This window comes from Hypanus sabinus, chromosome 22 (assembly GCF_030144855.1).
Source record: "Hypanus sabinus isolate sHypSab1 chromosome 22, sHypSab1.hap1, whole genome shotgun sequence".
NCBI lineage: Eukaryota > Metazoa > Chordata > Chondrichthyes > Myliobatiformes > Dasyatidae > Hypanus > Hypanus sabinus.
The window spans coordinates 16,402,227-16,424,726 of record NC_082727.1 but is presented as its reverse complement, the minus strand read 5'-3'; the positions used below and the strand labels follow the sequence as shown (position 1 = coordinate 16,424,726).

Here is a 22,500-nt window from a genome sequence, read left to right as displayed (position 1 = left end):
ACATCAGTCTAGTTTGAAGAGATTAGGTTGGAGAATCTGTATAATGTCCAGGAAAATCACCCTAATAACCTTCCTTTAGCAAAACAAAGTCAAATAATTGATAACAAATGGTATCTGGCCTCATATGCCACACAGAAGCATGGCATCTGCGGGGCAATAAAAAAAAGCCACAAACAGCGATTTTCTAGCAAATTAATATTTTAGTAAAAACAATTTACCTCTTAAGATGCAAATTTTCATATTTTATTTCTATATTGTAACGTCTTCTTTTTATTTTTTATAAATAATTTATTTTTCCTTGCCCCTCATAAAGATGGCAGACTGCGGCATCACCCATGGTATCCAAGGTGGTTGCCACGGGTAACAGAGTGAAGGAGCGAACCAATGAAGGTGTGGCTTGTTGGGGGTTGCGCTGCCTGTGAAGGGGACATGTCTGACTCAGCCGGGGCCTGGGAGCTTAATAGTCATCAATTTAAGGCTGAATCCCTGCAATATTCACAGGCTGCTCGGTGCATCAACGTAAGTATCCATCTTGGAATGAAACTGATACTCTTAATTTTACGTTGTAATCTTGTATTGTCTAAATGTAAAATGTCATAGGGAGGATGGGGGAAACCATTGATGTGCTCATCTTGTCAGTTCTAACTGCAAAAGAATAATGTATTTATTAATCTTATGCATGCGCCTTCTTTATAAAGAACCGTAGTACTCGGCCATTCTTGCAAGGGTTACCAGGGTGGCTATAAACGATCTTAGCTATCGTTAGTCTAGGATAGCTTGAAAGAGCCAGGGTGCAGTGACCCTGACAGCACCTGTGACCTGCACAGCCAGGAAAATCCAGGATAGCAGGCGAATAGCGGTTAGACAGGGGGCACAGAGAGTGCGGGTGCTGGAAAACACGATGTGACGGTCCATTTCCACCACAATTTTATAATTTCTTGTCAGTCACCTATGTTTTCTTATGCCTAGCATCACTTAATAGACATACAATCTATGTACACATAGTCTGTCTTACATATTTATATTTATTGTGTTTATTGTTATTTTATTCTTTTTTTTTGTTTGCTGCACCAGATCCAGAGTAACAATTATTTTGTTCTCCTTTGCACTTGTGTACTGGAAATGACATTAAACAGTCTTGAATTTTCTGATCTGCTAAGTCCTTCCAGCATCTTGAAGATACAGGAGATTTTGTGAATGCTGGGTATCTGGATCAACACACAAGATGCTGGAGGAACTCAGCAGGTCAAAGTTCAAAGTAAATTTATTATCATAGTACATATATGTTACCATCTGCTACTTTGAGATTAATTTTCAATGGTCAGGCAGCATCTCTGGAGGAAATTGAACGAAGAGCACTTTGAGACATCAGAAGTGTTTCATGTTCTCCAGCATCTTGTTTTTTTTTCTCTCTTCAAAAGGGAAGGTGCAGAAGGATACTCTCCTAATGCGGGCAAATGGAATGAGTATAGATGGGCTAAAACGTCAGCATGGATGTTGTGGGCTGAAGGGCCTTTTCAGTGTTGTGTGTCCCTTTGGAAAACACCTCTGCCTGGTCGAAGTGGGGACATTCTCATAGCTGCAGAAACACTGTGGTGGACTTTAAACAATACCTGCTTGCTTACCATGGAGTTGTTTGGCTTTGGCTTTGAAGGAAGTACTAGATCTCGCCTTAAATGCATGCCCTCTAATACTAACTTAAAGTGAGATCTAATACTTGAAGGCTAGCATTTAAGTTGGGGGGTGGGGTGTTTCAAAGGAGATGTGCAGGGCAGGCTGTTTTACACTGACAGTGGTGGGTGTCTGGAATTCATTAGAGGAACGTTACCATTTTTGCCAAGATGTGACTCTAGACCTCTGGCAATATGGTTGGGTCTTTTAAAATGTCCTCTGAAAAGCTACTCTGTTGTATTATATAGTCTATGTCTAAAGGGGGGGAAGTACATTCCCTCGATCTTGAAAATGAATATGTTTAATCACCAACTCCAAGGATAAATGCCTTTTAATGTGAAAATTGTTGCAGAACAAGTAAGTTGGGAATTGGCATCAGAAATAAAGACCTTCCTTAGCTACAGCCCCCTTCTTGAACCGTGGTGGAAGATACAATGACAGTGCTCTTGGGTACATAGTTTTGGATTTTTGACCCATTAATGGTGATAAATCACCAAGTCAGGGTGATGCTTGGTACAATGAAAACTTACAAGTGATGATCCCATGCTTGTTGTACCCTTCACCTTTGTCAAGGTTCTTTAGTGCATTCTCTGCTTTGGAGATCTTCTAATCCACACTTGTGCATCATATAATGCAGGACAGGATCTTATTTACACACAGTCAGGATTAGCAGAGTCTCCATCTCACCTCAACAGTGCAGATCAGATTATTTCTCTGTTGCTCAAAGTTGTTGTTTGGTGAATGGCGTTTGAGTAAGTTGGGCTGGTACGTTAGTTGTGACCTTGCTAGTCCAGTCTGTTATCCAATAGGCAAATGGATCTAGATAACCTGTCCACGGTTTGAGGAGAGTTGCTTTCTACAGGAAGGGCTTGAGATGATTCTTGAAGAACATCAGATCATTTAATACACAGCCCTGTGACACAATAATACAAAGCAAGAAGCATATTCAGCGCAGTGGTTGTTCTCTGTGATGTACACGTCGGAATGACCCTCAGTGGTCTGCTGTGGTGCATCGATGAGATGGTCAGCAGGTACTCTGGAGGCTGCTCAGTGTTCATTAATGACAATGGTTTGCTCAAGGTCAGTAAGCAAGGTGATAAAGCTGTTGCTCTACCTTGTACTCCTAATCCTGAACGTGAACTTAAATCTTGTGTTCCACCCTCACTCTGCACACCAACAACAGATCATGTGGGAGGGGAATTGACCTGAAACATTAACACTGATTCTCCATAGATGCTGCCCGACTTGCATCTCGAGCATTTCTTGTTTTTCTACCAGATTATGGGCTTCCTTAGAGAAAATGAAATGATATATTCCGATTGTTTTCTCTGAGATTGTTGGCCACATCTTATAGTGATTACATGGCATTTGGAATGTTTCAAGGATATAAGGTGCTCCAAGAGCCATTGTTTCTGAAAGTCTTTTACTGAGTGTTATGGATTAAAGCTCCCTCAAGGTACTGGTATTGGAACTGCACTATTTAATTTCACTGTCATTAATGGAACTGCACTACTGTATTTAATTTACCTGTTGTTTGTGTAATATTCAATCATGTGTGGTAGTCCTGATGACGACTCTTGGTCTGTAACGTTTATTTCTTCCCATGGATGTCTCCTGACCTACTGACTTCCTCCAGCATTTTGTGTTTGTTGCTCAGGATTTTCAGCATCAGCAGCATCTCTTGTGTTGTGAGTTTCTAAGTTCTTAGGAAATGGAAGGATATGGACATTGTGTAGGCAGAAGGGATTAGCTTAGTTGGCCATTTAATTGGTTTGGTACAACATTGTGGGCTGAAGAGCCTTTTCCTGTGCTCTGCTGTACTGTTCTGTTTTTTATTTAGAATCAGGTTTAATATCACTGGCATATGTTGTGAAATTTCTTATTTTGTGGCACCAGTACATTGTAACATGTATTAATAAAAACCATAAATTACAGTAAGAAGTGTATGTGTATATAATTTTAAGTTCAATAAGTAGTGGAAAAAGAGGGAAAAAAAAGTAGTGAGGTAGTGTTCACGGGGTCAATGTCAATTCAGAAACTGACGGCAGAAGGAAAGAAACTATTTCTGAAACTGTGCCTTCAGGGAGGAGGTATAGAGGTCTGATGGTAGCAATGAGAAGGAGGTATGTCCTTGGTGACAGGGGTCCTTAATTATGATGGTCAAGGAGTGATGCTTCACAAGGTCAGCAATGTCCTGGATGTCGGGGAAGCCAGTGCCCACGATGGAGCTGACTGAGTTTACAATTTTCTGCATCTTATTTTGATCCTGTGCTGTCGACCATTACTCCCCCCCCCCCCCCCACCCCAGTACCAGATGGTGATACAGCCAGTTAGAATGCTGTCCACGGTACATCTGTAGAAATTTGGTGATATACCAAATCTCCTCAACCTCCTCTTGAAATGTAGCTGCTGTGGTGCCTTGTGTGCCTTCTTTGTAACTGCATCATCATGTTGGGCCCAGAATAGATCCTCAGAGATGTTGACACAAAGGAACTTGAAATAGCTCACCCTTTCCGTTTCTGATCATATGCCTTTGTCCCATTTTCAGATCTGTAGGTCCCTCCACTTTCCCATTGAGAGATCATTGAATGACTGGGCTTGAATGTTTTTTTAGTTCGTTCTTTCTCTGTTGTACAAACATGATTATGCTGCTGATTGTTTTTGTATGTAACCAACACTAATTATATTACTCAACTATTAATCCAGTGGTTTATTAAATTCCCTCAGCGATAATCTAGAAAGCGTGATATGGTTTGAAAAGAAACTGGAACTTCACCAACCTGGTGTGGTGAAGCTGATGAGGTCACAATCACCGAGAAATACAGCACAGATACAAGCCCTTAGGTCTTTGGTAAAATCGGAAAGGTTTTTTGAAGTTAAAGATTAGATTTATTTGTCCTGTATACATTGAATCAATGAAACACACAGAGAAATGTGTTGTTGCATCAAAAACCAATATAGTATGATGATGTGGGAGGGAAGCCCACAAGTTTCCAGCACCAATGCCCACACTTATTAACCCCAACCTGTACATGTATATGTGGGAGGTAAACGGAGCACTGGTTACTGTAATCACTGGCTCTCTAAAGTGCTATGCTTATCACTATGCCAGCATGCCGTAAGCTAGAGGATTCGAATATAAGCATCATGTCAAAGCAAACAATGGATCAGGTACAATAATTTTGTTGAGGAGATGACAAAGTTATTAGGTTTTAAGCCCAGGAAGTGAAAAGTGAAGGTAATGTAGAATCCTCGAGGTGAAGTTAGAGAAATGCAGAGATCGAAACTATGTAGGGAGAAGGACGCAAAGCTGTGAAGCTAACCTTGTCCCTCTACACTCTGGGATGATCTGTATATCACACACATAATGCCCAGGGCAAATAATAAATGGCAGTGAACATTGGCCTTGCCAGTGAATTGATTACAAAGAAATAACAAGATGGTTTGCTGATTAGGATTTGTGAAACTTCACCAAAGACGTTAGCAAATTTTTACACGTCTACTGTGGAGAGCATTCAGCCTGGTGGCATAATTGCCAGTACCAATACATGGGATTGGACAAAGCTGCAAAGGCTTGTAAAGTCAGCTAGCACTGTCATGAGCCTCAAGAAGGTCGAAATCCAAATCCATCATGAAGGATCCTTGCCATCCAGGGCATGTCCTCTTCTTGTTACTACCGTCAGGAAGGAGGTACAGGAGCCTGAAGAGTCACACTGAATCAGATTTCTGAACGGATCACAGACATTATATTTCTCTTTTTTTGCACTACTTATTTATTTTGTTTATATATTCTTACTGTAATTTATAGTAATTTCTATGTATTGCACAATACTTCTGCCACAAAGCAGCAAATTTCTCAAGATAGGTTTCTGATTCTGATCTGGAGCGTTTTTTATTTTAAATGTTCCATCCAATCCTCAAACAATGTGGCCAGGTGAAGCACCATCACTACTGATCCAGCTCACATCTTGCTATGACAGGATTAGTATCTCCTTCCTGAGTGGTAAATTTCCTTCATTGTACAGGAGCAAAAATAACTGCAGATCTGTTGCCATTTACTCACTGGAACAACTGTTGTGTTTTGAGCAGATCAGAGCATGACGCTGATCAAAGGAAGCTTCACATATTCCAGTGGTGAGGAGTATCATGGCGAGTGGAAGGAAGGTAACTCATTCTCTCTCTGGTCAATTACACTGTGGCTCGCAATTCAGTCTGGGTACCTCATAACTTACTGTTGTCTGCACTGGACTCCCATCAACTAAGACACCTCCTTACAGCATCTACATTAAACCAATGAGGATCTTCACAGGTGAAAGGGACATTGAGCAATAGTGTAGAGAGGTGATAAGCTATAATGATTCCGAATCATTTATTTATCATCTGTACACAAAATATATAGTGAAATGTGTCATTTGTGTCACCCACCAAGCCAACCTAAAGACAGCCACACATTCCAGTGACAACACAGCATGCTCTCAATACTCAGCAGAACAACAGAGAACACAACAAGCAACTGAACAACAACAGCAAAACAAGTTCAGTTCCTCCCTCCCACACACTCACATGATTACAAAGCAGCACACTGTTTTTGAAAAAAATATGTGTAATTATAAGATGCACAGAGAAGTGATCCAGGAACAGCAAATGGCATAGTTTAAACATCCAAGATTTCTTCACTGAATTTTCCAAATAAGATCACAGCAAAAGCAAAGTTGGAAGTGGAAAAACAATGCCTTGAGTAAGTTAATCCACTCATAAACATGAGATTTTTGCAGATGCTGGAAATCCGAAGTAACACACACAAAATGCTGGAAGAACTCAGCAAGTCAGGTAGCATCTGTTGAAGGGAATAAACAGCTAACGTTTTGGGCTGAGACCCCTTATTATGACTCCTGATGAAGAATCTTTTCCTGAAATGTTGACTGTCACAGAAAATGACAGTGATGACTTTTGTCTATATAATACCTTTTAGTATGTCCCAAAAGCAGTTGTATTATGGGATTCATAAGAACCAAACTGTACACAGCGAGCACTGTAAGCAGTAATGCAATAATTCCCAGATGAATTTATGTTTTAATTGAGTTTTAATTCCTCCTGGCCCTTCGAGCTGCGCTGCCCAGCAACCCCTGATTTAACCCCAGCCTAATCGCGAGTCAGTTTACAATGAGCAATTAACCCACCAACTGTTAAGTCTTTGGACTGTGGGAGGAAACTGGACCACTTCGGAGGAAACCCACACTGTCACAGGGAGAACGTACTAACTCCTTGTAGACGCAGTGGGAAATGAACTTGGATCGCTGGTACTGTAAAGTGTTGTGCTAAACACTACGCTGCCGACCTGTAATATGGAGGGTATCTGGGACAACTCCCTTTTCTTTTTTGAAATAAAGGAATCAGAATTTCCATACATCTGAGGATTGATTGGGGCTTTTGCTAAACATATCTGCCACATAGCACCCAAGTTCAATTCTGACCTCATAAGCTACCTCTGTGGAGTTTGCACGCTTTCCCTATGATCAAGTGGATGACTTCTGATGTGCTCCCAAGCCCCAAAGGTTTTCAGGTTGTTTGGTTGGTTAATTGACCACTGTAAATTGCCCCTACGTGTAGATTAGAGGTAGAATCTGTTGAGAGTTGATGAGCATGTTAAAAAGGAATTAATGTGGGATTGGTGTTTGATGGTCCACCTGGACATTGTGGAGCAATGGTCCTTTTCTGTGCTGTAACTAGATTAGAGATCATGTAATATGAAGATAGGTGAATGACCTAGAGCTTTCCTCTTTGGAGCAAAGGAGGATGAGAATTGACTTGATGGATGTGTACAATGTGATACAAGGCATAGATGGAGTGGACAGCCAATGCTATAACCATCTCTCCTGTTAAGGTAATGTTGTTGTGGGGGCTGCAGTAGGTGAGTCAGCCTAGATCTTGTGCTCAGCAATCTGGAATGGGGTTTGAACTGCCAGAGTTCTGACTCAGCAACTGCTGAGTTATCAGTAGAATGCAATAGGCAGGTGTGGTAACTCGGTGTGTAAAGTACAATAGGTGTTACGTAACAGTTGATGAAATAACTGGCATTCCTGAGTGTACGTGCCTTTCTAAAGTAAACAGCTGGAGATGAAGTGTTGCTAGGCTGTGTGGTTTCTAATGGGACCTGTCCAAGCCAGTGAATTTAGGATTTGCTTGTAGCCATCCAAAAGTACTCAATGAGAGTGTTTTGATTTAAATTTGACACCAAATGAGGTATTGGTTTGGGTGATTGAAAGCTTGGAAAATTAATTTTATCTTTATTTGTTACATGTACATTGGAACATAGTGATATACATTGTTTGTGTCAATGCAGTTCAAGGTTGTGCTGAGGCAGCCTGTTAGTATCACCATAATTCCAGTACCAACGTAACAAGCACACAACTCACTATCCCTAACCAATATGTCTTTGGAATGTGGGGGGGAAACTGGAGCACCTCGAGGAAACTTACATGGTCATTGTGAGAGTGTACGAGTTCCCTACAGACAATGGTTGAAATTAAAACTGGATCATTGGCATTATAAAACATTGAGCTAACTGTAGTTACTATGCAGCAGCGCTGCAGCTGGCAGTAAAATGTGTGGGATCCCAATCAAATGGAGTGATTTGGCAAGATGGTGTTGAGCTTTGAGTTGCTCGAGCTCCAACCATTACTTTCTCCTAACCTGAAGTTGGCCATAGAGACCTTGGGAAGTCTCTGGGAGAGCCACCAACTTCAGCCCTTCCAAGTTCAAAGGCTGATTGATAGACCCCAGGACTGAGAACTGAAGGTAGGAATCTCCTGGGCTGTGTGGTGATTCACCTGCATGGTGTACTTTCTGAACTGTGACCTTTTTCCTCTATTGTGTCAGGTCGAAGACAGGGGATCGGGCAGCTGAGGTTTGCAGATGGCAGCAATTACATTGGTCAGTTTGAAAATGGCCTGTTCAGTGGCCGTGGAACACTGGTCTTCTCAGACGGCTCAAGGTAAGACATGACCTGTGTTTGAGACCCTCAAGCTTGGACACTTATGAATCAATTAAGTGGAAGCTAACACAAGTTCCTTCAAATAGTGATCGGGGTCAACTTTATTTACCATATACACCTACAGGAGTTAGCAATTTACTGTGCTGTGTTAGTCAGAGCACGACATGCAACAAAACACAACATTCAGCAGTACTACGGCCTTCCATTGGTTGGGTAGACCATAGCTGTAGCTATTTACAATATGCATGCCAGGGCAGTGTAATATTGAGAGCAAGCTGTTGCCCATCCAGTGGGCTTCATCCTCCACACAGATGATGAATTCAAAGGAACGGCAGAGATCGATATAGTTTGACACCAGCAGTGTTGCAGGAGTTGCCCATCAGCACTGAACTCAATAACTTAGGGACTCCAGCTCTGGATTTTCCTTTGGGTTTTACTCCCGAAGCCTTCCCCATGCTGCAGGGCAGCGGAGGTGTGAGATCAGAGTGAACAGCCTACCAAAGCTGATTAGACTCACCTGCCCAGAACATAAAAAAATACAGTTAGAGGTTAAAGTGCAGATACAGAATAAAATGTGCATAAATACATAAATGCCGGTATGAATATTGAAACCTGAATCAAAATCAGGTTTATTATCACTGACGTATGACATGAAATTTGGTGTTTTATGGTAGCAGTACAGTGCAAGATGTAAAGAAATTACTATAAAATGAAAACTAGTGCGAAAAAGGAATAGTGGGATAGTGTTCATGGATTCATGGACTGTTCAAAAATCTGATAGCAGAGGGGAAGAAGCTGTTCCTAAAATGTTGAGTGTGGGTCTTCAGGTCCTGTACCTCCTCCCTGATGGTGGGCATATCCTGGGTGGTGCCAGCATTGCTCGAGGGGATAAATATCGGCTGAAACATTGAAAAATCCCCTGCCTTTTTCTCAGTAGCAGCCATATGGTCTTGCTTTAATATTCTTTCAGTAAAGTGCCCTTAAAAACTAATGTACATTTCTATATTTATTCCCCCCCCCCCCCCCCATGTTCGTCAGTTACTTGTTCAGTTAGAGATGCAGATTGCTGCAATGCTGATGGAATACTTTTGGTCAGTGAATGAGAACTAGATTATTAAATGACAGAAAAATAGATGAGGTAAGGTGGGGGCGGCTTGTGTGGGGCATAATTTGTTCTAAGATGCAATATTAGACATGCAGATGATCTTATGAAATAATTATTAAACCAAGTCTGACAATAAGCCAAAGAGATATTAGCACTGGTGAAAGAGGGAGGTTTTTAGCAAGTATCTTGAGACGTCTACAAAAGATCACGGTCTAGACATCAAATGATTTGTGTATAACCAAGTGTGGTTTTGTTGGATTAAATGACCTCCTCCTCCTCCTGCGCAGTAATTTCCACAGGCTGAGTGAAGGAGGGGAGGGGCAAGTGTGTATTGGTTGAGTGAGAGGGAAGGGGAATGAGGTACCGAAGTGGCTGACAATTAAGGAGCATCAAGGGAAGGTGCTCTCCACCACCCTGCGCACTAAAACTGTTGTTGCTCTGTCTGTCCTCAGGTATGAGGGGGAGTTTGTCCAAGGGAAATTTCAAGGAGTTGGAGTCTTCACTCGATGTGATGGGATGAAGTTTGAAGGAGAGTTCAAAAATGGACGTGTGGAAGGATATGGTAAAGAGTGACATGTACATCAAAAATGCCTTGTTTGCATCTCAAGTGTACCAGGGGCAGCCTGTATATGTAGCCTGTGCTTCTGGTGTCAGCATAGCTTGCCCACAGCTTACTAACCATAACTCGTGCATCTTTGGAATGTGGGAGGAAACCCATGTGGTCATGGGGAGAATGTACAAACTCCTTATAGATAGCAGCAAGAATTGAACCCTGATTGCTATCACTGTAAAGTATCATGTTTACCACTACATCACCATGTCACGATGATAGCAGCATTTTCCTCCCCTCGAAGGCGAGCCCTAAATGAGGGGATGTAAATTTAGGGTGAGAGGGGAAAGATTTTATAGCGATCTGAAGGGCAATTACAGAGAGCCTTCAGTATGTGGAACGAACTGCCAGAGGAAGTGGTTGAGGCAGGCACAGTAACATTTGGACGGGGACAGGAAAGGAAATGTTTAAGTGGGCCAAACAAGGGGAAAATGGGACTAGCTTAGATGGGCATTTTGCTCAGTAAGGATGAATTTGGCCATAGGGCCTATTTCTGTGCTATGGCTGTTAAGAATGGAGAAGAGGGAGAGCAGATGGATTTTGAAATAAGGGGGCAAGCCCTTGAGATCAACAGCCAGCCGGTGGTGTTGTGGCATCAGTACGGGACTTTGAGGAGAATAGTCCTGGGTTTGAATCTGGCCAGCTCCTTCCACGCTTTCCATCTGTGCTGGGTTGAGCATTCAGCTAGTAACATGGTCCCATTTTTAAAAAAACAATAAAATGTTTTATTAACATCTCAGTAGAGATGTTACTTGTCACTTGGATATTTTAGAGTGATGGACGATGGAATTCTCTCACACAAAGCTCAAAGTGAGGGAAGTAGCACTGAGGAATACGTGTTGACTGGCAAATAGGAAACAAAGTAGGCATGAATAGGTCCCTTTCTATCTGACACGAGGTGCCGCAGAGATAGGCGGGTAGGGAGGGATTAGCAGTGATTGTGACAAAGGCTCACTGGGCTGACTGTGCCACTGCTGATAATTTGTGTATTTGTAAAAAATGATAAATGTTTGTTCGTTTTAAGTTTGAGATCAATAACTTTTTATTAGCTAGTTTATTGAACTGTGCTTAATTTTATTTAGAGCTACAGCATGTTAACAGGTCTTTCAGGCCTAACAAGAAAGCACCACCCAATTATAACAGAAATACAAAAATACAACTGCAGATGCTGTGGATCAAACAATACGTACACAATGCTGGAGGGACTCAGCAGGTTAGGCAGCATCCGTGAGAAAAGAGTAGCCAATGTTTCGGGCCGAGACCCTTCATCAGGAATGGGGGGGGGGGGAGAGAGGGCTGAAGCCCAGTAATAGAGATAGGGGAGGGGGAAGGGCTAGAGGCGCCAGGTGGAAAACCAATCAGAGGAAAGATAAAGGGGGGAGGGGATAAGCATGAAAGAACTGTAGCGATAAAGGAGCAGAAAGTTGAAAGGGGAGAGAGGCAGAGAGAGACCTGGGATAGGGGGAGGGAATTACCAGAAACTGGAGAATTCAATGTTCACACCACCAGGCTGGAGGCTAGCCAGACAGTAGATGAGGTGTTGCTCCTCCAACCTGAATTTGGAAGGAAAGATGTGCTGGGTGGTGGGGTACCTTAGGTTTGCCACCTTTAACAGGACCCCACCACCCAGCACATCTTTCCTTCTCTACCCCTCTCAGCTTTTCGCAGGGGTCGTTCCCTCCACGACTGCCTGGTCTGCACGTCCCTCCCCACAGAACTCCCACCCGGCACTTATCCCTGCAAGTGCAAATGCTACACCTGTCCCCACACCTTCCCCCCTTACCACCATTCCAGGCCCCAGACAGTCCTTCCAGGTGAGGCAACACTTCACCTGCGAGTCTGCTGGAGTCGTCTATTGCATCTGGTGCTCCCGGTGCTGCCTCCTCTACATCAGTGAGACCCGACGCAGATTGGGGGACCGCTTCGTCGAGCACCTCCTCTCCGATTGCCACAATAGACAGGACCTCCAGGTTGCTACCCACTTCAACTCTGCCTCTCATTCCCATCTAAATATGTCCATACATGGCCTCCTCTACTGCCATGATGAGGCCAAACTCAGATTGGAGGAGCAACACCTCATCTACTGTCTGGCTAGCCTCCAGCCTGGTGGTGCGAACGTTGAATTCTCCAATTTCCGGTAATTCCCTCCCCCTATCCCAGGTCCCTCTCTGCCTCTCTCCCCTTTCAACTTTCTGCTCCTTTACCTCTACAGTTCTTTCATGTTTATTCCCTCCCCCCTTTATCTTTCCTCTGATTGGTTTTCCACCTGGCACCTCTAGGCCCTACCCCCTCCCCTATCACTATTACTGGGCTTCGGTCCTCTCTTCCCCCCTATTCCTGATGAAGGGTCTCGGCCTGAAACGTTGGCTACTCTTTTCTCACGGATGCTGCCTGACCTGCTGAGTTCTTCCAGCATTGTGTACGTATTCTCTGCCACCCAATTATACCTATGTAAACAATTAACTTACTAACCCCTGTGTCTTTGAGAAAAAACTGGAGGAAACTCGGGCAGTCACAGGGAGAATGTTCAAACTCCTTTCAGACAGCTACGAAATTGAACCCAGTTCACTAGTGCTGTAACAGCATTACACTAACTGCTACTGTACTGTGCTCCCCTGCATTAGGGTTGCACTGTTGGGGATGAAAACCAGTCACAGATAATCAGGGCAGATTTATTGAGCTGAATCCTCTTGTAAAACAGCAATGTTTTACCCAAACCTTCCACCTGTGTTTCTAATCTTAAGTTGGATGTTTATCTTCCTCTCCTAGGGTTGCTGATGTTCCCTGATGGGTCTCACGGTCACCCAAGAAATGAGGGCATTTTTGAGAACAACAAGCTGTCCAAACGTGAGAAGTGCCAAGCTGTGATTCAGAGAGCGCAAGCAAGCGCAAAAAGTGCACGGGGTCTCTCCCTTTGACTGCTTCTCCACGTGTTACATCTGTCTTGTGCTTGCCCTGCGATATGGGAGAAAGCTGCAAGACTGGGTTTGAGTTGAGTCGTGGTGATGCTGTGCTCTTCTCCTTTTACCACCCTCCCACTTCCTGTCTTCCCGAACCCTGTCCACTAACCGTCCCACCAACTTTGATTAGAATTCAGTGGGCAGCACAGCTGTCCACAGCTGGCAATGATCATTGCAGTGTTTGCATGTGATGGCCTCAATAGTTCTGAGCTGCTATTCTAGGGAAGGTGCCAGATGAAAACCACCCCTCCCTCCCAACCTATCAGAGCTCTGTGTTTTATTTTATGCCTTCGGGACACTGTTGAGGGTGTCCTGCTCCATCTCCCACCTCCCTCACCTGGATCTGAGCATAGTAATAATTACAGCCCAGAGCTGGTGTGGAGAATGAGGTCTGGAGTGAGAAATAGTGATTTGATAAGTTTCTTCAAATCTGTTCTGTGCTCATGCCGTATCCAGTACCTGGACCAATTCACACAAGCTTCCATCAGCTTGACAACATTGAATGTTATGCCTGCATTAGAACATCTCTCAATGCACAGAACATCAGACATTGAAGTGGATGGGCTACAGCAGAAAAGACTACGAACATAAATTCAGTGGCCACTTTAGTAGGCCCAGGAGGTACTTAATAAAGTGGCCACTGAATATATGTATACAGTGGAGCCTTGGGGGAGAAAGGAATAATGGAAATTTCCAGTAGATCATTGATCATTATGGGTTATAGCAAATTATTTTTTAATCTAAGTGTGTTTCAAGTTTAATAAGGGATCCTATCTCTTATCAGCCTTTCATGCTGTGACTTTTCCTCCTACATCACACTAAGTGGAAGAATTCCTATCAATTTCCATAACACTTTGCTTCTGTCAGTGACCTTTGTCAAGATCTCACAGAATTTTGTACACCTCAACTTAAAATGAACCTTTATCAGTGCTGTTCCAATGAAAAATTTGTGTCTATTGCTCTGTGTTTTATTTAAGAGTTAAACATTTGGACAGCAGCCCTATAAAGCAGATCTTTTCAGCGTCTGGCTTTGCAGGTACCAAAGCAAATAACCTAGGCAAAAAGGAATGTTGATCCGACTTCAGGGCTTGGTAGGAGGTGTGTTCCAGCATTAGTCACCCCTTCGGGCCAACTATTAGCGATTGTACCGGTTTTCTGCACTCTTTCCAATGCCACCCCCCCACCCCACCAATGTCCTTTATATGCAAAGCCATATTCAATCCTGATGAAGAGTCTCAGTCTGAAACATTGACTGTATATCCCCCTCTGTGGATGTTGTCTGACCTGCTGAATTCCTCCAGTGTTTTGTGTGTCTTGCTCAGATTTCCAGAATTTGCAGAATCACTTATGTTTAACAGCCTGGTTCTGCATGCTTGTGAACTTGCCCTTCATGACCCCAGTTTTCTTCCTGGTGTCTCTAGATATATCTTGCCTATATCTCATTCAGTAACCTCTCCTTTGAGGCTTTAGGGAGGGTTGTGTGTGTGTCTTCACTTTCACCCAACCTCCCACCCCACTTCTCCATAACTTGATACATACATTGCCCTTTACACCAAATCCAGTTACGACTTTCTAATCCGCCCCACTCAGGTCTCTGCTGGGAGGTGGGCAAGGGTTCCAAGCATAGCACTCATGGTTTAGAGACTTTTTTTGTCTGATCAGTTCCTCCTCACAACAGCACTACCTGCATTCCAGCAGAGCTTGCCCCCACACACCCCTCTCCATTGTAAAGTTTTGATTTTATTTGGAGACACAGCACGGTAACAGGCCCTTCCAACCCAATGAGCCCATGCTGCCTAATGACACCCATGTGACCAATTAACCTACTAACCCATCCGTCTTTGGACTGTGGGAGGAAACTGGAACATCCAGACAAAACCCACATGGTCATGGGGAGAATGTACAAACTCCGTACAGACAATGACAGAATTGAACCCTGCTGTTGCGCTAAAGTGTCAGATTACATTGTCCTTGTGGTTAATTGTTTTACTGGCAGTCATATATTACCTCAGCAACGGAGCAATTGCCAAGATTCAAGTACCTTTGGCTCAACTTGCTGGAAACAGCTGAAAGTTGGACCCAGCCTGGTGTAAAATCAAAGGTTAGTCTTACAGTGTTCAAGTGTTGTCGTGGGCATACAGTTTCAATTTATTGCAGTATTTGAGCAGTGCTGTAAAGCTCCAGCTTTCATGTGATGCTAAATATTTCTCTTAAAATATGCAGTATTGATAAAGGAGGATCACAATGGCCATTTACCCTGAGGTCTCCAGCCACAGAAAGTCACAATGGCCATTTGGCCAAAGGTCTCCAGCTGCAGAGAATCACTCTGGCCATTTACCGAGTGATCTCCCACCATAGTGAATAACAAGAACTACTTACCCAGAGGTCTGTCGCCACAGTGATTCACAATGGCTATTTACCCAGAGGTCACTAGCCAGAAATTCACCATTTGCTATTTACCCAGAGGTATCAAGCCAGAGACAATCATACTGGCAATTTAGTCACCTGATGCCTACCCTGATGGAGTCACAGGCCACTCCTGGGTAATGAACATCATCTGCTTTTTCAGACATCTATAAATCCACTTTTTCCATCTTGGAAAATGCACAGAGATCACCTAATATGGTAACTATACCTCCACAGTATTGTAACGAATGGCATCAAAAACCGCAAGATTGATAACAATTACCAGAAGTGCAGAGAGAGGGAAAACTGTTCTGCCATTCATAGGAAAGATGTACATCGTTATGTATGTAAGACATTTTTGCATCTACTATTATGGAAGTTCATTAATATGTATGGATCTCCATAAGATGGATGTTTGTAACCTGGAGGCACCCTGTATTGAAAATGGAGTTGCAGTTTACCTCCAAGGGACCTATTGAGAATTCACCCACTCCAGGGTCCCAGAAGATATCCACTGAAAAAGACTCAAACCAGACCAAGTTGAATGGGAAGCCTTCTGTATTGTGTTCTGACAACACTCCAGCCTGAAACACTAATGATTGTTTTGCCTTCAGAGGCAGGTTGACTGTATTTCTATGTCTGTAAGTAATGATGTAACTGGCTTTATCAATAATTTTTGTAAGGGAAAAAAATCACTTTGATTAGCAGTGGACCATCAGTTGGGCTGCTATTCCATACCTGTGAAGTGACTGGGCTGCATGAGGTTAGGCTTTGTAGACTGAACCATTTCCCTTGCCATGGGATATTTCTGTAAAGGACTGGGGGGTGGGAGGGTGGGGGAGAGAGAGATGTGAGTCCATTGCTGTGATTGCACTGTCTTGGATATGTTATTGACTGGAGTCTGGTTGCTCATTTTTACCATAATATCCTGTACTGCACTCCCCCTGTCCTTGTCAATTTGCTCTCCCATATCCACATGAAGAAAGAATTTGAAATACAGTCTACATTTGCTGTGTTTTAGATCCAGGGAGACAAGATAAGATTGACCATGTTTGATGGGTCTGGATTGACCTTCAGATGGACCCGGTAAAGGATCATTCCCTGTTACAGCTAATAAATCAGATTGATTTTTACAAAACCAGTGGTTTTGTGGCTGCCATTACCGAGACCAAATTTTGTTTCCAGATTTATTTAATGAATTTAAACTCAGCAGCTACTGTGATGGGATTCAAACTATTGCCTCCTTATCAATGGATCAGGCCTCCGGAAGCCGGTCTCCCCGATAACTCTTCTGTCCTGTTGCAGAGAAACACTTACATTGGAGGGTGGAGCCAGCCTGATAATCAGTCTGGGAGGGGCTGCGATTTGAAGGAGGGGCCAATTTAATTTTTAAAGGGAGTCAGTTGCCTTAACTATGAGAATGCCAATTACTACATTATTCTACTGGGCGGGGATATGTGCAAGTGAGAGATAATATTAAAAGAGCACCTTCTCTCGAATGTAAATCAGCTAGCGGCAGCTTTATGAAGCAGGCTTCTTGTAAATGTGAATTTGATAAACGTTGAACAAAGCGCTAATTTCAGTTTTTTTTTGCTGCTGCTGCTTCTTGTGCCTTTTTTGTTTCACCTTTCAATGCAGTGAAGTGTAAAATCTGGGACTGAATGTTTTAGATTAGGTAAATTTCTCCCAGAACATTATTTGAAAATGTTATGCGAGTGGTTTAAAAGTATAATTTGTGGTGAGTGCAGTGTAGATGGAATGATCTGGGTAACTCTGGACCATGGGTTCCAAAAGGTCTACACTGGGATTTCTTCGCCTCTTGTCTGGGTCTGTTGTTAACTGATTAGTGATAGTGATTGGTGTGTTTGGTCTAAAGCTCCACTCTTATTGTATCATGGGCTCTCAAAATGGTAGGCGGTACCATTGTGGTAGCCCTATGAGTGACTTATTAATGGAAAATGGAGCCACTAGATTGTTATGAAACACTGTTCAGATCATTAGTTAAATCTTACTGGCAGAATGTGACTCAAACTTGAATGATAACATTTGCTGTATGTGTATTCTTTATCTCTATTGGCAGATCTTTTGGTCTTGATCCATACTCTTCTCTTGAATTGGCTGACCCCAGTTGTTTTAGTCTTGGGGTTCTGCATTTGCTTTCAGTACCTTCCTGAACTAGGTAGTTTTTAACTCTATCATTTCCAGTAATCTTTCTACCAGATTTAACTGTGACTCTCTCACCAAATTCCAGTAACCTTTTCTTTCTATCTTCATGTGCTCAGTATCTTGCACTGTCATCACTCAGTCTTTCAAATTATTTCTATCTCTGACTGTGCCTATAACTTTTCCCCAAAAGGCTAAGCATCTTTTCTTTTTACTATCTCATCAGTCTTCACCTTTATAACTTCATCAGAATTGCAAAATTCCCTAGCAATTATATTGCTGCCATAACCTGTAACAACCTGCTTGATTTTTTAATATATTGTTCTAAAAGGGCTGGATTCCTTTTAATGTTTGCAATTGCTGCTTTAAACCTGGTGTTCCAATGTGATGTAAAACAAGCAGGGAGATTTATTAACCATGACTGTCAAATTAAATCAAAACTTAGAAAACTGTCGGTCACGGTGAAACATGGTGCTTTCTTATTACTTGACTATTCATTTATACACCTTCAGTATCTGTGAAGAGATTGGGATTTTATTGCACATTTAACTATTGAGAGACAATTAAATCATGGAAATGTATTAATGTCACATTCTTACATGGGCTGCCTTTTTAATAAGTCTTATTTTTCAAGTGCGATTAAATATTTGTTGTGATTACAAACTGGTGTGTTCAAATAATGCAATAAATGTGGGCTCTGTTAATTACTTTTTTGCCAATCTTTTGTGCATGTGAACTTCATTCTTCAATTGATGAGAGATGCTGATGTAATTTGTTCAGATTTTCCAGTTGCATGAAACCACCAGAAGTATTGTTGCTATTTCCCCCTGAGAGAGCATTTATTCTAGATTGGGTTGAGTAATGAACCAGATTTGATTAGGGAGCTAATCAAAAGGTAAAGGAATCCTCAGGAGCCAATGATGGAATTCACCCTACAATTTGAGAGGGAGAATCTAAAGTCAGCGGAATGAAGGGAATTACAGAGGCATGAGAGAGGAGCTGGCCAAGTTGATTGGAAGGGGACACTAGCAGGGATGACAACATGGAAATGGCATACAAACTGAATAAATATTTACATCAGTGTTTACGTGGAAGACACTAGCAGTATGCCAGAGGTTCAAGAGTGTCAGACAGACATACTTTATTGATCCCGAGGGAAACTGGGTTTCATTACAGTTGCAGTGTAGAAATATAGCAATATAAAACCACAAATAATTGAATAATAATAAGTAAATTATTCCAAGTGGAAATAAGGCCAGGACCAGCCTATTGGCTCAGGAGGCAGAAGTGAGTACAGTTGCTATTACTAGGGAGAGGATGCTTGGGATATACCATAAAATTTGTTGTCTTTGTGGCTACAGTACAATGCAAAAAATAATAGAAAAAAAACTGAACGATGGTGAATATATATATGTGTGTGTGTGTATATATATATATATATATACGTGTGTGTGTGTGTGTGTGAATTAAATAAGTGGTGCAAAAATAAGAGTAGGTAGTGTTCATGGTTTCAATGTCTATTCAGAAATCAAATGGCAGAATGGAAGAAGCTGTTCCTGAATCATTGAGTGTACATCTTCAGGCTTCTGTACCTCCTTCCTGATGGTGGCAATGAGAACAAAGCATGACCTGGGTGATGGGGATCCTTAAGGATGGACACCGCCTTTTTGAAGCATCGCTTCTTGAATATGACCTTGATCTTACAGAGCTTAGTTTACAACTGCCTGCAGCTTATTTTGATCCTATGCAGTAGCGCCCTCTCCCCAATACAGATGGTAATGCAGCCGGTTAGAATGCTCTCCAGGGCACATCTTTAGAAATGTGCAGGTGTTTTTGGTGACATACCAAATCTCCTCAAGCTCCTAATGAAATATAGCCGTTGTTGTGCCATCTCTGTAGCTGTCTCAAAATTTTGGGTCCAGGTTAGATCCTCATTAATACTGTCACCCAGGAACTTGAAGCTCACTCTTTCCACTTCTGATCCCTCTATGAGGAATGGTGTGTGTTCCCTCAGCTTACTCTTTCTGAAGTCCACAGTCAATTCTTCAGTCTTACTGACATTGCAAGATTATTGCTGTGATACCACTCAACCAGTTGATAGAGTGGCATGCAAAAGTTTGGGCACCCCTGGTCAAAATTTCTGTTACTGTGAATAGTTAAGCGAATAAAAGATGACCTGATTTCCAAAAGGCATTAAGTTCTACTTTAACTTCATCAGACCACAGGACTTGTTTCCAAAATGCATCAGGCTTGTTTAGATTTTAACTGATGAAGTTAAAATAGAACTTCTGGGCCGCAATGAGCAAAGGCATGTTTGGAGAAAAAAGGATGTAGAATTTCATGAAAAGAACACCTCTCCAACTGTTAAGCACAGGGGTAGATCGATCATGCTTTGGGCTTGTGTTGCAGCCAGTGGCATGGGGTACATTTCATTGGTAGAGGGAAGAATGAATTCAATTAAATACCAGCAAATTCTGGAAGCAAACATCACATCATCTGTAAAAGAAAAACACCAAAGATGAAAAGAGGATGGCTTCTACAACAGGATAATTATCCTAAACACACCTCAAAATCCATAATGTACTACGTCAATAGGCACAAGCTGAAGGTTTTGCCATGGCCCTCACAGTCCCTCGATCTAAACATCATCGAAAATCTGTGGATAGACCTCAAAAGAGCAGTGTGCACAAAACAGTCCAAGAATCTCACAGAACTAGAAGCCTTTTGCAAAGAAGAATGGGTGAAAATCCCCCAAACAAGAATTGAAAGACTCTTAGATGGTCACAAAAAGCATTTACAAGTTTTGATACTTGCCAAAGTGGGTGTTACTAAGTACTGACCATGCAGGGTGCCCGAACTTTTGCTTCGGGCCCTTTTCCATTTTTGTTATTTTGACACTGTAAAAGATGGAAATAAAAAAAGTAATCTTGCTTAAAATATTAAAGAAATGTGTCATCTTTAACTTTATGCCTTTTGGAAATCAGGCCATCTTTTACTCACTTAGCTAGTAACAGAAATTTTGACCAAAGGTGCCCAAATTTTTGCATGCCACTGTATATCTCACTCCTGTATGCCCACCCATCACCATTTGAAATTCTACCAGCAATAGTTGTATGGTCAGCAAATTTATAAATGGTGTTTGAGCTATGTCTCACCAAGAGTCATGGTTGTAGCGAGAGTAGAGCAGTGGGCTATGCACATAGCCCTGAGGTGTGCCAGTGTTGATTATCAGCAGGGTGGAAATGTTATTTTCAATTGGCACAGAGGCCCAGGTTCTGGAGCTTTTCAATGTTATCTGGAGGAATGATTGTGTTAATTGCTGAGCTATAATCAATAAACAGCACCCCGACATAGGTACTTGTATTGTGCATGTGATCCAAGGCCATGTGGAGAGCCAATGAGATTGAGTCCACCGTAGACCGATTGTGACATAGGCAAATTGCTGAGACAGGAATTAATTCTAACATGACCAACCTCTCAATGCATTTCATCATGTAGATGTGAGTGCTACTGGTCGATAGTCATTAAAACAGCTCATCCTGGGCACTGGTATGATTTTTGCTCTTTTGAAGCATAGAAACTTAGAAATCTACAACACATTACAGACCCTGTGGCCCAAAATATTGTGCCAACCATGTAACCTACTCTAGAAACTGCCTAGAATTTCCCTACTGCATAGCCCTCTATTTTACTAAGCTCCATGTACCTATCTAAAAGTCTCTTAAAAGACTCTTATTGTATCTGCAGGTAGGAACTAATGACTGTAGCAATGAGAGATTGAAAATGTCTTTGAATATCCCGCCAGCTGATTGACTCAAGTTTTCAGAGTTCTACCACGTACACCATCGGGGCCTGCCACCTTGTGAGGGTTCACCCTCTTGAAAGACACTTGTCTTCATCCTCCCAGACACAGCTCACAGGGCCACACGGTACTGCAGGGGTCCTCCTAGCTATAGTTTTATTCCCCCTTTCAAAATGAGCATAAAAGACTCATCTGCGAGTGAAGCAACAATGCCTTTCAGATTGTTGGCTTGTGTTTTGTAGGAAGTAATTTTGTAGGTTGTGTTTTGCAAACCCTGCCCGATTTGCTGTGCGTCCGATTCTGCCTCCAGCCTCGTTCAGTATTGTTCCTTTCCTCTTGAGATAGCCTTCCACAAGTCGTACCCAGCTTTCTTGTCATCCTGGGTCGCCAGATTTGAATGCCACAGACCTAGCCCTCTGCAGAGTAGAAACTTTCTGGTTCATCCACGGCTTTTGATTTGGGTATGTACAATATATTCCTGTAGGGACACACTTATCCACATAGATTTTAATGAAGTCAGTGACAGCTGTAGCATACTCAATCAAAGATGAATCCGCCACAGTGATGGAGAAGGCATCAGGATGCGCTGTTTCACACATGTTGATTACATTGCTCATTTTGTCTAGAGCCTGTTGTACACTGGCCTGAGGTGGGATGTATACTGCTACCAAGACGATCATTGAATCTCCCACCACAGATAAAATGGATGACACTTATCGGAAGATATTCCAGGTCGGGTGAGCAGGATTGAACAGCACAGCAACACTTTTTTTACACCATAAGGAGTTG

The 22,500-nt window shown here is 42.4% G+C and overlaps 2 protein-coding genes across 3 annotated transcripts in view; one reads left to right on the top strand and one right to left on the bottom strand.

Annotated features, from left to right (window-relative positions):
• The first annotated feature begins 360 nt into the window (after positions 1 to 360).
• On the top strand, positions 361 to 18,628 carry morn4 (MORN repeat containing 4). Its single transcript, XM_059947151.1, has 5 exons — positions 361 to 519; positions 5,761 to 5,835; positions 8,551 to 8,665; positions 10,223 to 10,332; positions 13,150 to 18,628. The coding sequence occupies exons 2-5, from the start codon at positions 5,769 to 5,771 to the stop codon at positions 13,296 to 13,298; spliced, it is 441 nt and encodes a 146-aa protein (XP_059803134.1). The 5' UTR covers positions 361 to 519; positions 5,761 to 5,768; the 3' UTR covers positions 13,299 to 18,628.
• Positions 8,794 to 22,500, bottom strand: part of hoga1 (4-hydroxy-2-oxoglutarate aldolase 1) — a 43,112-nt gene continuing 29,405 nt past the window's right edge. The window contains exon 8 of one of the 2 annotated variants that reach the window (XM_059947146.1): positions 8,794 to 9,182. The gene's annotated coding sequence lies outside the window, so the exon portion shown is untranslated. Of the gene's footprint in view, positions 9,183 to 19,351; positions 20,807 to 22,500 lie in introns of those variants that run through there. The other variant, XM_059947147.1, reaches the window with a different exon arrangement.